Below are 16,822 nucleotides of genomic sequence, written 5' to 3'. Positions count from 1 at the left end.
AGCTAATTAATGCATTATAGTAGTAACAATCATCAATATGAGCTACGAATAAAATAAGTGCATTAAAAAACGATCCTTTCAACATTTATTCGAAAAAATAATCCCTCCCTCCACTCCCCACGCAGGAAAAAAAAAAAGATCCCAGAAGATAGAGATACAAACATTTTCTTATTCAATCCGTAAAAAACCTCTCACAACAAACTATTTCTTTCTTCTCCAGCTGAAGCCTCCATTAAGTGCAATAACGATTTCGTAGAATGCAAAACACAAAAATTTAACGTTCTACCTTAAGCAACCTAAAACTGCAAGCTGCAAACATTAGAAGTTGAGAGCGAGAGAGAATAAGACAATTTTCTCTTAATGGTGAAAGTTTGCAGAAGTATGACAATAAATTCTGGAGATGAATAGGAAGCTGGAAGCATGAAAGGTTAATTTGCTACGGGCTAGAATTCACCCGAGTAAGTATTAGATCGCAGCGTACATACATGTTCGGAAGTGAGTATGGCTTTTAAAAAGATACAAAAGACGATATCAACAAGGGGGGGGGGACCCTCTCTATTCAGTAAATTTTTTCAAAAAAAGTGTATGAAAAAATTAAATTAAAAATACCTCTGTAAACAATTTAAATATTTCATTTATGTACAGCATATCAACACTATCTTAAATTACTAGAAAATAATAAAGTTAGTTGAAAACCAGGCAAGTTTGATGCTACAACAAAAGCCGAGTGGATTACAATATTGGCATCAATTTATTACGTAGTAAGTTATCGCTTTTTAATCATTTTTTTTTTCAAAAAAGTGTTACTAAAAATTACCAAGGACTGAAAATTCATTTTCCACGTAAAAAAAATCAGCCTGGCTCAGTGAAAGAGCTATCAACCACATCGTTGCCAGTACACGTGAGTAAAGAAGCGAATTAAATATTACGTTCCGCGAATGGCAACAGTGAGTGGCATTTCATCATTTGTGATGTCATTGGCAGAAGCGTAAACAATGAACAGCAGAAGTTCCCACAGCGTACTAGTCTGAACATCGCTTTGTTAGTGCATACAAATAACTACTCATTTTCCATTTGTTTTTTTCATTCTAAATGCGAAAGTTAATGAAATATAATGACGCCTTCAACCAAGAGCGCTGTTTCATCTTAAGTAAGGTAGCAAGACAACTAGGTAAGAGTGAATCTTCCATACGCGCAATTAAAAGTCAAGAAAAGGAAATCCGTAAAAGCTCGTCAAGTAGTGTCTAAGCAAAACGCAAAAATGATGAAAATGAAAGATGCTCTTGTATTGTGAATTAAAGAAACCAGGAAGAGGGGTGTTGCCATATGGTAACGTTATAAAACAATTAGCGAAGCAACTGTATTTAAAAATATATTAGAATAACGGTTTGATTACTCAGCATAAATCATCATCATCTTCATTTTTTAAAGTTACAAATATCATTATTGGATCTACTGTACAGTATACTACGCATACTACTGTGCATTGTTTTATTAGTATACTATACGTACCGTACTAGTTTCATTTATGTCCCTCTTTCCCATTGATCATTGATTTTGCATCGTAATAGTATTTTATGTTGAATAAAACAGCTTTAAACTAGTATGTTGTGGCCATCACGAAACTTTCTTCTATATTTTTCCTTTTTCTGATCCCTCCCCATGCTTGACGAGGAAGCAATATTCTTAACAAACACAAAATTACACATGCAAAAACTTGACGACCATCCCAATGTCTGAATTATTGTAAAAACAAAACAAAGAGCGAAAATTGAAAGTTACTTTAAAAGCCTTATTTGAATTATTTACAAATATTTTATTTATTAACAAACATAAGATGGCAACAGTTATAAATTTTAAACCATTGAGATAATATTTCCAATAATTTCCATACAGTTAAAATCACGAGAAATACGCAGACGACAATCTATTACGATTTATCTTTCTTATTGTTGCATTAATAAAGCTATTTTTATTCGCAAAAAAAAAAAAAAAAAAAATCAACACCTCTTGGAGCGATTGGAGTCAAAATTGAACCAAAGCCTGTTTACGTATGGATTCACATATATTCCAAATTTCAACCAGAACGTAGCATTACTTCTTGAGATAGGGCACTCACAATGGAAAAAAAGAACGGGCGATTGCGCTACCCCCTTTTTAGCTGTTGACACCAAAATAAAATCAGCTCTTACACCCACTAAGGGCTACTTGTCAAAAAATTTTTGTTTGATTTCGTTCGTTATTTCTTGAGATACAGCAGTCACAATTGACGACGAAAAACGTTCTATAACTAAACCACCGTTTGAGCTAATGACACCAAAATTGAATCAGCACCTGCTCCTGTTAGCGGCAACATATGGACCAAATTTTGTTTGGTTCCACCAGTTACTTCCTGAGGAATAGCAAGCACGCGTAACTCAAAAAACGTCCCATTGCTCCACCCCCCTTGGAGGAATTCGCGCCAAAAATCAATAGGCACAAGTTCACATAGGGGCACATATGTGTACCAAATTTCGTTCAATTTCATGCGGTAGTTTTTGCTGTAGAGCGGCCACAAAAAACTGGTCACACACAGACGTGACACACACACACACATACACACACACACACACACAGACAGACAGACATTTTCCAAAAATAGTCGAAATGGACTCAGCACACCTCAAAACGTTCGAATCCTTCGAAATTCGAAAATTTGCACGAATCCAATACTTTCTTCTATATATTAGATATAGAAGAAAGTAAAAAAAAATACAAATAAAAATTCCGCTATTGATGTAAGAAATGGAAATGTATAGTTAAGGAATGGTTAAAACAGTTTTAGGTGATGTTTACAAGTGGCTATGTTTATAAAAAAATTTACGCATACCCTTTTCCACAACGCGAAATTTCAACTTACGCGAGGGGTCTTGGAACGCATCCGTCGCGTAAGTCGGGACTTGACTGTATACTTCAAGGGACCCGAGGATTCTTATACTTTCAATAGATTGTAAGGTTTTTTTTGTATGAAACTGGTTGGGGGTAAAAAAATACAGTGATGTTTCACACATACCTCTTTCACTTAGAATCGAGAGCAGATCTGTATCAGTACCTATTACTGCGACTGGTCTGTAGATGTTCTGGCATGTTTTTGTTGCAATTTAGCAATTACTCAGTTCTCAAAATTCCGCAAAAAGTTAGTCTATATAGTCGTTATTCCACTACATTTTTTTCAAAAAGCAGTAGTCTCAGGCATTTTCGACATCACCATTCTTTGTTTCTTCCCAATGTTAGTTGATAAAGCACCAGCATATCCATTAAAAACCACTGCTTCACATAAAAAGAAAGTTTTTTCTGAAGACACCTGTAGTGTTTGAGGCATATGTCTTTTTACTTTCTTCTATATCTAATATATAGAAGAAAGTATTGGATTCGTGCAAATTTTCGAATTTCGAATTTTGACGGATTCGAACGTTTTGAGGTGTGCTGAGTCCATTTCGACCATTTTTGGAAAATGTCTGTCTGTCTGTGTGTGTGTGTGTATGTATGTGTGTGTGTATGTATGTATGTGTGTGTGTATGTATGTGTGTCACGTCTGTGTGTGACCAGTTTTTTGTGGCCGCTCTACAACAAAAACTACCGCATGAAATCGAACGAAATTTAGTACACATATGTGCCCCTATGTGAACTTGTGCCCATTAGTTTTTGGCGCGAATTCCTCCAAGGGGGGTGGAGCAATGGGACGTTTTTCGAGTTACGCGTGCTTGCTATTCCTCAGGAAGTTACTGGCGGAATCAAACAAAATTTGGTCCATATGTTGGTATTAACAGGAACAGGTGCTGATTCAATTTTGGTGTCAATAACTCAAACGGGGGTTGAGCTATAGAACGTTTTTTGTCGTCAATTGTGACTGCTGTATCTCAAGAAATAATGAACGGAACGAAAGAAAAATTTATCGGCAAGTAGCCCTTAGTGGGTATAAGAACTGATTTTATTTTTGTGTCAACAGCTAAAAAGGGGGGTAGCGCAATCACCCGTTCTTTTTTTCCATTTTGAGTGCCCTATCTCAAGAAGTAATGCTACGTTCTGGTTGAAATTTGGAATATATGTGAATCCATATGTAAACAGGCTTTGGTTCTATTTTGACGCCAATCGCTCCAAGAGGTGTTGATTTTTTTTTTTTTTTTTGCGAATAAAAATATTTTTATTAATGCAACAATAAGATAAATCGTAATAGATTGTCGTCTGCGTATTTCTCGTGATTTTAATTGTATGGAAATGGTAGGAAATATTATCTCAATGATTTAAAATTTTTAACTGTTGCCATCTTATGTTTGTTAACAAATAAAATATTTGTAATTCATTCAAGCAAGGCTTTTAAAATAACTTTCAGTTTTCGCTCTTTGCTTTGATTTTGCAATAATTCAGACATTGGGATAGTCGTCAAGTTTTTGCATGTGTCATTTTGTTTTTGTTGGGAATATTGCCTCCTCGTCAAGCATGGGGAGGGATCAGAAAAAAAAAAAAAGAAAAATATAGAAGAAAGTTTCGTGATGGCCACAACATACTAGTTTTATATGTCTGACTCGTCCCATGACAATGCGTGCATAAGAAATCCTTCATCTTGAATGGACGAAGAGATTGGTGGTGGGTGGCTTAACAAAAGGATCTACAGATTCAATGATAGCTGCCACGCTTGTGTATTTATTCTTTCTCAGAGAAATCCAACAAAAAAGCGAGGGTAGTTGAGGGGCTAATTCATATTTGAGATAGCTCGTAAATTATCGTTTGATTTGAAAACAGCAGCATCCTGGTTAAAAACTGTGGAAGACTGAACAGAACGTTTATTTCTCAATAATAATCCCCTTTCTCTTCTGAAGTTTGACTTCCCCAAAAGAACTTCTTAAAGTTGAAGGCAGTGATCTTTCACCGACATTTTTTCCATTGTCACAAAATTATATGGAAACATAATTAAAAAAAAATAAATAAAAATATAATTAATTAAAAAAAATAAATAAATAAATAAAAAGACGAAGAGATTAAAACTATTTGCTGCCTAAAATACACAAAAATACCGTTTTGAGATAAAAATGATCTTTTTATTAAAATAAAAAGTTTTGAACGATTTTTGACGAATTTCTATCATTACTGTGAGTGTTTTTTTTTTTTTTTGCTTTTTTTTTAAATATCCCTTAATATTACAAAAGGAATTTGGAGCCATTTTACGATTTGTGGTAGTTTCAAAGAGCTAAACAGATCAGCATTGAATTTTCACACCGAAAATTTTGCCCCCCCCCCCATTTCAGACATAAAACTCAATTCGCAGATCATATGAGGCAGTGAAAAGCAAAGGGATGTAAGTGGACATTTTCAAGTTTTGAGTAAAACGCTTATAAGGATAACGTCCTAGGTTCCATTGATTTTTGTTCTCTAAATCATGCTGGACAGCAGTCTACCAGGGCTACTAGTACTATCTCTTGCACCAAGCTAGATTAGAGGTTCTCCTATTATTTATGCTGGTTATCTCCAAATTTTTAATTTTGCCACTTGCATCCCTTTGCTTCTCACTGCCTCATATATGTTTATGGCTTTTTATAGGAAAATGTCGGTAAAACAAAAACACCAATTCAAACATAACATAGCATTTTTTAAATCTGAAAAATAACACCTATTGACTAATATCTGAGGGAAAGTATTTTTTAGACATACCCCAAAAAATGTAAAAAATATTTATTTAAGTAGCTTATGTGTTCTGCTGCATGTTACATAGAACACAGAAATTTCAATTTTTGGTGTCGAAACAAATATGTTAGAAATTTTTTATTGGTTATTTTATGTTATGTATCAAAACAATATTACTTCTAGAGCCTAAAGATTTTTTCAGAACTAATTTTTTTTTCTTTTTAACCGAATAATAAGAAAAAACAAAAAGTACTGGGCGGCCATCTTTGATCCGCCATTTTGGATAAAAGCTCACATGGGAACTTAGGGGACTTTTCAGGATTGGTTCTACACATGTTCAGGAACTTATCTTGAAAAATGTTGTGGTGCGTCGACCCTATTTTCGGCCTAAATTTACTTAGCTAGTAATTGTATTCAGACCTGCCATCGGTTAAATATTGGTCAACACATCTACTTTTGAAGTACGTCTCGCAAATTTTGTCATATTTATTTCTTTATCAAGTGCAATGAATCACTTACCCTTCTGCTCTGACGTCTGGTAAGGTCCGATTAAGGGCAATTCTGTCGGAAGCCAACAAGTTGAATTGGTTCAGTTTAAACTTCTCTTTGCGTAGTTCCTCCTCTTCAGCTGGTATCACTACTGCCCGTCCCATCTCCCCAGGCCAATGGCTCGGATTGCTGTTGACCACTGAAAACAAATATATGTCATAAAAATATGAAGGCAAAAAAATTTTAAGATAACTCAAAAGAATGGATGCATGTACTAATACATTTCCTCTAAACTTATTAAAATATATTAAACACAGATAATAGCACTTTCAAATGTAAAAACAGATAATGTTTTTTTTTTTTTTTAATCGTTTGAAATCTGAAATTGCCACAACAAAAACTATATGCAAAATGTATAAAAAACAATATACAATTTTTTAGTGCCTTAGAGTAAACAATAACATTTAAAATATTCATACTTCTAATGCTGTCAACTGATGCTGAAAAGACCGTTGTAGAGAGATTCATTTTCCAACGATCGACAATTTCAATGAAGATTCTGTGGGAATCTCTCTAAGTATCGCCACTACTACCTAACTGAAAACAAATTTCAGATTTCATTTTTTGCCACCAAATCTCAATTTGCCGCTTTAAATCATATTGCTACGTTGGCAACAAAGCAATTACGAATAAAACTTGGTAATATATCGCCAATTGTAGCCATTTTTACTTTCTTCTATATCTAATACATAGAAGAAAGTATTGTATTCGTGCAAATTTTCGAATTTCGACGGATTCGAGCGTTTTGAGGTGTGCTGAGTCCGTTTCGACCATTTTTGGAAAATGTGTGAGTGTGCATGTGTGCGTGTCTGTATGGTGTGACCGATTTTTTGTGACCGCTCTACAGCAAAAACTACAGCGTGAAATCGAACGAAATTTGGTACACATATAAACCCCTATGTGAACTTAAGTCCATTGGTTTTTGGCGTGCATTCCTCTAAGGGGGGGTGGAGCAATGGGACGTTTCTTGAGTTATGCGGATTTGCTATTCCGCAAAAAGTAACAGGGGGAATCAAAAAAAATTTGGTCCATATGTTGCCCTCAACATATGTAGGTGCTCAGTTTTTGGTGTCAATAGCTTAAATTGGGGCTGAGCTACAGAACGTTTTTTGTCAGCAATTGTGACTGCTATATCTCAAGAAATAATGAACGAAATCAAACAAAAAATTATCGACAAGTAGCCCTTAGCAGGCATAAAAGCTGATTCGATTTGGCGTCAATAGCTGAAAAGGGGGTGGCGCAATCGAACGTTCTTTCTTTTTCATTGCGAGCGCAATATCTCAAGAAGTAATGCTACGTTCTGGATGAAATTAGGTAGAAATGCGAACCTATACGTAAACAGGTGTTGGTTCAATTTTGGCGCCAATCGCTCCAAGAGGTGCTGATTTTTTTTCTTTTTTGTTAATAAAAATAGATTTATTAATGCAATAATAAGAATAATAAACCGTAATAGGCTGTCGTCTGCGTATTTCGTGTGATTTTAATGGGGTTGTTTCCTTCAGTCAAAATTAGTACTTTTTAATCACTGAAATTGATAGAATAAGCAAAAAAAAAAAAAAAAGAAAAGAAAAGAAAAGAAAAGAAAAATTTTCAAATTATGTTTTTCGCAATCACGAGTGTTTGTGTGTGTGTGTATGTAGGCGTGTGTGTTTGTGTGTGGGGGTATGTGTATGTAGGTATGTGAGTGGGTAATTGTGTGTATGTGTGTGTGTATGTGTAGGTGTCTGTATGTACGCGTGTGTCTATGTGTTTGTGTGTGTATGTGTGTGTATGTGTTTCTGTGAGTATATAGTTGTGTGTGTATGTGTTTCTGTGAGTATGTAGTTGTGTATGGATGCGAGTGTGTGTAGAATATGTACGCAACCTGGAGACGGTTTTCGCTATAGGAGCAGCATCGTGAGGAGCCGGTCGACGGTGATGCTGCAGAGGGTACTGGCGGGAAAATAAAATCATAGGACATCAAAACAGTCAAATAAAAGCAATAAGCAATCGTGATTGCTCAAAAAAATAAATAAATAAATAAATAAATAAATAAATAAAAAATAATTTGAACTTTGACATTTTCAATTTAAATTATGTTCTTCGCAATCACGAATGCATGTGTGTGTAGACGTGTGTGTGTGTAGGGGGTATGCTTGTTTGTGTGTGGGAGATATGTGTATGTGTGTGTGGGGGGGACGTGTATGTGTGGGTAGTTGTGTGTGTACGTGTTTGTGTGTGTGTTTGTGTAGGTGTCTTTATGTATGCGTGTGTGTAGGTGTTTGTGTAGGCAAGTAATTGACGCAACCTGGAGACGGTTTTCGCTAGAGGAGCAGCATAGTGATGCGGCCGACTGACGGTGGTTCTGCAGAGGGAGGCGGGGGGAAAATAAAACCATAGGAATTCAAAATTGTCAAGTGAAAACAATAAGCAATCGTGATTGCTCAAAAAAAAAAAAAAAAAAAAAACCATGGACCCAGAAAATTCTTTCATTTTTCCAACAGTTATTTTTTAATTATTTTTTTAAAATGTCCGACTTTTCAAACAAGGCGTTGTCTAGATGAGGTCACAAATGATGCTTTTTGGCGTATCTTTGTACCGCGTTTCCACGTTATGATAATCAAGAAACGATTTAAAATTGCTTTCTACGCTTGCTATCAACCATATCGTTGCCAATATACGTGAGTAAAGATGCGAATTAAATATTTTGCTCTGACAATGGCAACACAGAATGGCATTTCATCATTTGTGACGTCATCGGCAAGAAATGTAAACAATGAAAGATCACCCATTTAGGTAATTTTTTAAAAATAATAAACTTAAATTATTTAAAAAATAGTTAAATCCTATGTTTTTCAGCATGTTCTTTCAGAAAAAATTACTTTTAAAATATTGGAAACGATCCCATTGTTGGGAAATGATCGGAAATATTATCTCAATGATTTAAAATTTTTAGCTGTTGCCTTCTTATGTTTCTTAAAAAATAAAATATTTGTAATTAATTTAAGCAAGGCTTTAAAAATAACTTTCAATTTTCGCTCTTTGCTTTGCTTTTGAGATAATTCGGACATTGGGATGGTCTTCAAGTTTTTGCGTAATTTTGTTTTTGTTGGGAATATTGCTTCCTCGTCAAGCATGGGGAGGGATCAGAATTTGTAAGAAAGATATAGAAGAAAGTTTCGTGATGGCCACAACATACTAATTGGTCATTGAGAGACGAGACAGCTCAACTCATTTCGTTTTTGTGTTTGTTGATAGAATGACGAAAACTGTAGTACGCATCTCTTCATGTTAACACGCTATAAAATGTATTTCTTTTTACTGTGTGTCTAAATACTACAAATATACGACAATTACAATACATGTAAAAGAAAATGAAAATAAATGTTGATGATTTTTGTAAATGAGCAAATATATCATTCATAACTCGCGAGTTCTGCTAAAGAAAAGAAGAACCATTTCAAAGAAAATAGTTCAACTAAATAATTTTTATTTCATTATTAGATTACTTTTCATACGAATTTTTAGTTTTTGAATTCGACTTTGTAGACAGTTTTCTAAACCAATGAAGTTGCTGTTGTTGACGTGTCCGTAATAAACTACTACGGAAAGATTGGTGCCATTGCCTCGAAAAGTTGGACTTCTTTATTAACAGAGAAGACAACACAAGAAGGATTTACAGCATATAGAGAGGAAATTACACCTAGGGCACCGGCGGGAATCGAACCCGCAACCTCCGGTATGTGAAGCGAAGCTTTTACAATAGAGCCACGGAGGCCCCCAACCAATGAAGTATGGTAAATATATAGAATAGCTTTTCGTGATTTAAGAAACTTGATGTTGCTGTTCTGAAATCTAAAATTGTAACAACAAGAACGAAAAGAATAAAAATATAATACAATAACGCCTAAAAGTGATCCGTAGAACATTTGTTAAACTGTCTCGGCTGTCGCAAACCGCGACAGAGGAACGATTAGTTTTAGAAATCTTTATAATAGAAATATTGATATTGGCTAACATTTTTTCTTTCAGATGTTTCTCATTGGATTTGAGAATGCCAGCAAACTGATAGAGAAAGTAAATTTGTGTCATCAGCGAGTGTCCGCAGCAAGGTGAGGTTGGATTCGCAAGTTCTGTCTTTGCCCTGCATTAGGGGCCTATTGACAAAAGCGGCTGTCATAGGCAAATTCTGGAACAAAATGAAATACTACTATGAGTAAATTTGGGTTACTTTTAATCCTGTTAATTTGGTGACTTTCCCCGAATTTCCTTACTTTTATTTCCCTAAAAATAAAAGTAAGTTAAAAGTAAAATATAAAAAAATAAAATTGCTCATTTTCTTTAAAGAGGGGAAAAAATCAGTTACACATACCCGCTTTATAAAGAATTTTTATGGGTGATAAATATTTAAATGGGAATGATACGTGAATACCAATATATTTCAGATGACATTCATTCAATAAATAACTCGTACAAATTTTAGTTTTACCAGATTCTCGTCAGAGAAAATTTCCTATTTTCTCATGCGATTTAAATCTTAAATTAAGACTGCTTTGAAAAAGTAATCTACTACGAAACTAGAAAAGAATTCAAGAACGTACTGGCTATATTTTATGCAAAAAAAAAAAAAAAAAAATCCTTTCAGCATCGAAATCGTAAAAAATGCATTTCAAATTTGATGAGACATGTTAGAAAAAAAATCTGCAAAAGCGCCCTCTTTCTTTGACGAGATTATGTCCTCGGGATAATTCAAGTTAGAATCAAGTGAGCATCGATATTTGCTCTTTTTACTTCATCAAGTTCGCCACTGCTCTTTTTCTCAACGGAATATGATTCGATTGCATTTCAATCAGTGCAGTTTGAATCGAGTAGGTATGATTGAATTCGGCTATAATCAGATTCAGAAAAGGATTAATTTCTTTTTTGTTTAAGGCAAAGATAAGAGTTTCCGAACTGCTTACGAGACTTTAAAAGCAAATTCACGACAAGAGAAACTTTTTAGATAATAAAGAAAAAAAAGGCATTTTGAAGATTAAATTGTTTAGAAAATATTAAGAAAATAGTCCTCCTTACCATGATTAAATTGCAAATAAATTAGTTGGACATGGAGCACAAGTTTTTCAGAACAAAAGGATTGACTTACGTCAGCTTGTTGATTTTTTTTTTTAATTGAAGTATTCCAAATCCAAAATTTTAAAATCTGTGTTCCATTTCAGTGGATATTTTCTAAACCAGCACTACTTTATGATTTTATCAACCAACCGGGTCAAAAACTAAATCAATCGGTTTAAAAAAATTTCCCGAATCGGTTGTAGAACGAAAAAGATTTCAAAAAAGCTTTTAAACTGATGACTTAAAGGAAAGCCTTGAAAAACCTACCATTCTATGCTTACTGAAGTTCAGCCTTGAAATTAATTTGTTAATTCATTAACAATTAACTTCATAATTTATTGCTATTGTGCATTTTTGTTTTTGGCATCGATTAAAAAGCTTGTCCCATTCACCAAATACCATGGAGTAAAGAAATTTACATAGAGAGGCCCAGTCTATGGTAAAAAGGAGATGAAATTGATGCCGGAATTTTATGGGATACAGCGGTGCAATTATGGGTGGGGTTTATGATAACAACCAAATGCAGTAGCTAACGGATTGGTTTACATTTTAATTCGTGTTGTAATGCAATTTCAAAAACGTGCCTCAAAAACTTGAAACAATATCTAAGTTTAAATTAATAACCAAATAAGATTCAGTAGTGAAATGTTTTGAATAAAAATGTATCTCAAGATATTTAGCAAGAAGCTAAGGATCTTGGGATACAGCGGTGTAACTTCCGGCTTCAATTTCTTAGCATAGCGGAGCCTCTAAATGTAATTTCTTTACTCTATGCTAAGGCCCCTATACAATATACAAGCCGACGCATCAGCTTAAGATCAGCCTTTTTGGATCGGAGCGCGTGTTTGAGTGGTTGTCTTTTCTGGCGAGTTATCGCGTTGGTGATTGTTCACTGTAAGCAATTATTAGCGGCACATGAATTGTTTATAAAATAAAATATTATTTTCTGCAAATTTGGCGAAATCCAACACTTTGCTGTGGTAACCCAAGCAGTGCAACAATGAAAAATACGATCCAAAATGGCTAAACTTAAGCTCCATGCGTCGGCCTGTCTATATAGCGGCTCTACTCTATGCCAAAGACAGAGCAAATAAAAAGTTCGTCAAGTGGCTCATATTTGGGATAATACCCTAAATTTGTGACATTTCGACGAATTTACTTTGGGTACTTGTACATCTGTCAGTGTTCCACTAGTAAGAAATGAATGGTACTGAAGGATATTAATCCTGTATACTATTAAATAGTTATCTTTTGAGGTTATATGAATTAAAATTTAATGCTTCAGCTTTATGAGTAAGTTGAAGCACTTGTAAGAGATCGAAGCATTTTTTTTTTTGTTTTTTTTTTTGCCGGAGGTTGTGTTTGATTCCCACTGATGGCCAGGGTGTTATTTCGTCTCTCTCGTAATGTAGATCGTCCTTGCGCTGTCATGTTTGTAAATAAAATAGTACATATACAACAGGTTGTTCTAAACAAGCTTTAAATTATGCTGAGAAACACATGCACAAAAAAATGAAAACATAACTTTTCCGATGACAATAAATTTGTCATACCGTTACAAGAGGAAAGTTTGCCATTAGTAAAAAATTGGTATTTGTCGATGAACAAAAGACGTTTTGCCAAAGTATTACAAATGTAAGTTCCATATTAATGAAAACGAATCTCAAAGTATAGATGAGACTAATTTGTTAATTTTCTTTCCACATATGATGAAGGAATGAAAATAAATATGAAGTTAGAAAAATAGAGAGCTGAGAATCAGCTGCATGAACAATTTTTTCGGCGCACATACTTTTTTGTTTCCAAATGAAGAGAGTAAAGTGGGAAGATTACATTCAAAAGAATTAAGAAGGCTGGGGAGACAATCAATATTTTTGGGGGCAAGAATACATTCTGAAATTCCTGAAAAACAACAAGACTATTTTTTCGATCTAATATTATTTTTTCTTTATTTAGTAGTAAAATAAAATTTACTGTGATAAATGGTGCTCCAAGCTATTATCTATTTCTGCATACATAAAAGAAGAAAATAAAACGTTAAGTGTCTCAAGTTATGGAAGAGAATCTAACTTGAGACAACAAATTTTTTTAAAGAGCTATATCCACCCTGTATCCACACAGGGAAAGATACAGGGGTGTGTCTGGGGGTCATGACCTTCCCTAACCCGTCGATACTACTATATACCCACATTTTATTCAAACAATGAGTAAAATACAAACGATTGCATTAAGCTTATGATGAGCCATTGAAAAATGTAAAAGAGAACATTTGAAATGTTAACTTCTTTTCATCGCTTATGAAATTAATTAGTAACGTGTTTCCCTTTTTGATACATTATTCCTGGCCAACTCGACACCAAAGCAGTTTCAGAAATTTTTTGCACCCAGAAGCGTAGGTTCGTTCGTTGGGTAGGTTCCTTTGCTTCCTCAGTATTACCTCCCCCCCCCTAAAATGGCAGTCTGTATTCGCCCCTGTCTATACCTTGTCCTGAGGTGAAGTATCAAAGGTCTTCCATGAAATAGAATGTTTTGTTCAAACGGAAAACATATAATTAATATGCTACTAAAGGTAATAGTTAATTACTGTTTCAAGTATGGGCGCTAGAGTGCTTCGTTTTGAAGTTTTTTTTCTGGAGCGAAATGTTGTCAAAAGTGGCCAATCCTCAGGAACATTATGATGTAATTTTTTTTTCAAATGAAATGTCATCTGTGAAAAGTACGGCCTCAATTTTTCAAAATTTTGAGTAAAAATACTAAAATGTTCATTAATTTTAGTCACAACAAATATGTCATACTTTTGAGTTAGGAGATGTTAAAAATGATGTACTTTGATTAGCATGTTCAAACCATTGAGAAGAGATAAAATGGAGGGAAGTGAAGACTTTCATTCGTGAAGGAAAAACCCCAAGTCACGTGATAGCTTTTAAAGATAAGCATTGGAAGAAATCAGGTTTCCTCCGCTAGTTCCAAGCAAAACGTGTCAATCATTCGTCGTTGTTGAGTCACATTACGTGAGCTCTTTGCCAAGCTTTCCAATGATTGGGCTAGTTCCCGCTACTTATTAATTCCTGTTCTAGGGTTCAAACCTCAAAAGATTAGCTAAGCATTCTTGGAGAGGGCAAAAATGCTTCCTTCTGTGCCTGAAATGGGGAGTAAATTCAGTTCACAAACTTTGAAGAAAATTTGATGTGCAAGTCTAAAAAGGTCAGTTAAGTATTTTAATGAGAGAAAAATGTCTCCTTTGGCGCTTGAACTGGGAGAAAATTTACTACAATAAGCAGATTTTTTAGATTTTGTAATAGGAATTTTCATTTGCTTCACGGCTGGATTAGTCGTGTAAACGCATCACTCTTCTTTGCAGCTTGATCTTCTGTATTCCCAGTATATATCCTTAACTAGTAAGCTGCCTCCCCCCACCTACTCGTTCTCCATAACATTGCTAGAAGATGGAACTTTGTCCTAGGTTGGCATTTACGCCCTATTTCAAGCATCAAAGAAGGCATTTTTATCCTCTCCTCAAAAACTTAACTGACGCTTTGAGGGTTGAGCACCAAATTTTATCAAAGTTAATGTCTCCTAATGTAACAATATGAGCTTTTACTGCAACCAAAATCAGTGAACATTTAAGTGTTTTTGCTCAAAATTTTGACTTTGATGCCAAAGCTCTTTTAAGTATATATTATTTGAAAAAAGTATATATATATTTCTCTAACCTCGAAGAGGATTGGCCACTTTTGGCAGGTATTACATTTAACTCGAGAATAAAAATTGGCAAAACAAAGCACTTGACTGTAATAGCGAAATCACTGTAAATCAGGTTGAACTTAATCTTGCTCCCTCAGTTTTTGCGTTATTAAATTTTTCTCCATTAAACCTCCACATGTACGAAATATCTCAGTAAGTCTAAGAAAGCTAAAAAAAGAATCACTTCAAAGAAAAGCAGTTGAAAAAACGTCATAAAGTTATTTTAATCCGCAAATAAGACCGTTATTCATCCAGCTAAAGCAAAATTTTCTTTTAAATTTCATTAACAGGCTTTTCACTTAATTTTCCGAATCAAGAAATTAACTTCTGCAATTTTAATTAAATAAAGCTTCCATCAACGCAAGTAATTGTTTAAATCTTCTTCCCCAGAGTACCCTGAAACTGCTTAAAGAGGAGTTACAATTTGTTTCCCAAGACATCATTAGTAGAACAAACGTGCCGTAATAATTAAAGTGCGCTTGACGGGTTTGAAAGCTGAAGTCACTATGGGTTGATTCTTTTAATCAGTGATTCAAAACTTCGTGCGCTAACAGGTTGTCTAGTTCCTCTTTTAATTAAATTGCAAAAATTCGATAGGTCAAATTCTACGTCCACGTTTCAATTAGTGTTCGTTTCGATGGAAATAATAATTTTTGGAAGTAGATTCAAACATAAGCAATGTAATTTTATTCATTACTCGAAATGATAAAACTTAGTTTTAGACACTAATAGCTATCAAGGAACTGATTTGTAGTTATTTTCTGAATTACATTAATCAGTTATAAATTAAACTTTAGTGATTATGAAGATAGAAAATGTTTAAAGAAATGTCGACAAAGTTGACTACATACATAATTTTTTTTTGGAGAAATGAGGGAAAGGACGCCGCAGTGTATTTTACCTTACATTATAACAACATTCGAAATGTCTCTGTAAAAACACAAAATAAAATATAGTGTAAAAGCACTTATTTTTGCAAGCTCGTCTTAATCGGGAAAGTTTAAGCTTCGTGAAATAATTCAACTTTATACATGGACTCAACTTTTGGTTCTGTTCAAATAAAAAATTCGCGAAATTTTCAGACCGCAAAATCATTGATATCTGCATTTTCGCGATAGTTATGACTCGCAAAAAGTAAGTGCTTTTACAGTATTTGAAATTCCATTCACGCAAACATATAAAAAAAAAAAACCCTTGATAACAGGATTACAAAAGAACGGAATTTACAGAAGTAATGAACACTATCCCATCTGTATTTTATTTTATACTTAACTTAAAACTACATGTGAATGATTCAAGATATATTTTTTGAAATTACTTTTTGCTCAATTTTTGCACGAACAAATCACATACTTTAAAAACATTTCTTAAATGTTTCATCCTAAGAAATTTTTATGCAAGCTTAATGTAAAAAACTTTGTTTATATTTTATTTATAATTTAAACTTGCAGTTGATGCTTTTTTATATTTATTTTGTTTCCTTTTTAAACTTATACATTTCATTGAAATCTTTTTACAGACACACATTTTATTTTCCGAATTTCAAAAGCAAAAACACTCAAGAAATTTCCAAGCAGATTTATTTACTTTTTATACAAAAACAACGTAAACGGAGATATTTCTTTATGTTTTATCCTATAACGAAACACGCACATTATAATATTTCAATATATTCCAGAGTTTGCATAAGGAAAACCGTATTTTTCAAGCTTCACTTAGCATGTGAAAAATGTATTAACTTGAACTATTTCAAAAAACGTTTTTATGTCCTTATAAA

General features: G+C 33.9%; 1 protein-coding gene across 1 annotated transcript in view; it reads right to left on the bottom strand.

Annotated features, from left to right (window-relative positions):
- Positions 1-16,822, bottom strand: part of LOC129229570 (polypeptide N-acetylgalactosaminyltransferase 13-like) — a 224,552-nt gene that overhangs the window by 72,343 nt on the left and 135,387 nt on the right. The window contains exon 4 of the mRNA XM_054863906.1: positions 6,181-6,349. Within this exon, the coding sequence (XP_054719881.1) occupies positions 6,181-6,349 (169 nt within the window). The remainder of the gene's footprint in view (positions 1-6,180; positions 6,350-16,822) is intronic.

This window comes from Uloborus diversus, chromosome 1 (genome assembly GCF_026930045.1).
Source record: "Uloborus diversus isolate 005 chromosome 1, Udiv.v.3.1, whole genome shotgun sequence".
Classification (NCBI taxonomy): Eukaryota; Metazoa; Arthropoda; class Arachnida; order Araneae; family Uloboridae; genus Uloborus; species Uloborus diversus.
Note: the sequence above shows the minus strand (reverse complement) of the source record. Positions and strands in the feature narration are given on the sequence as shown.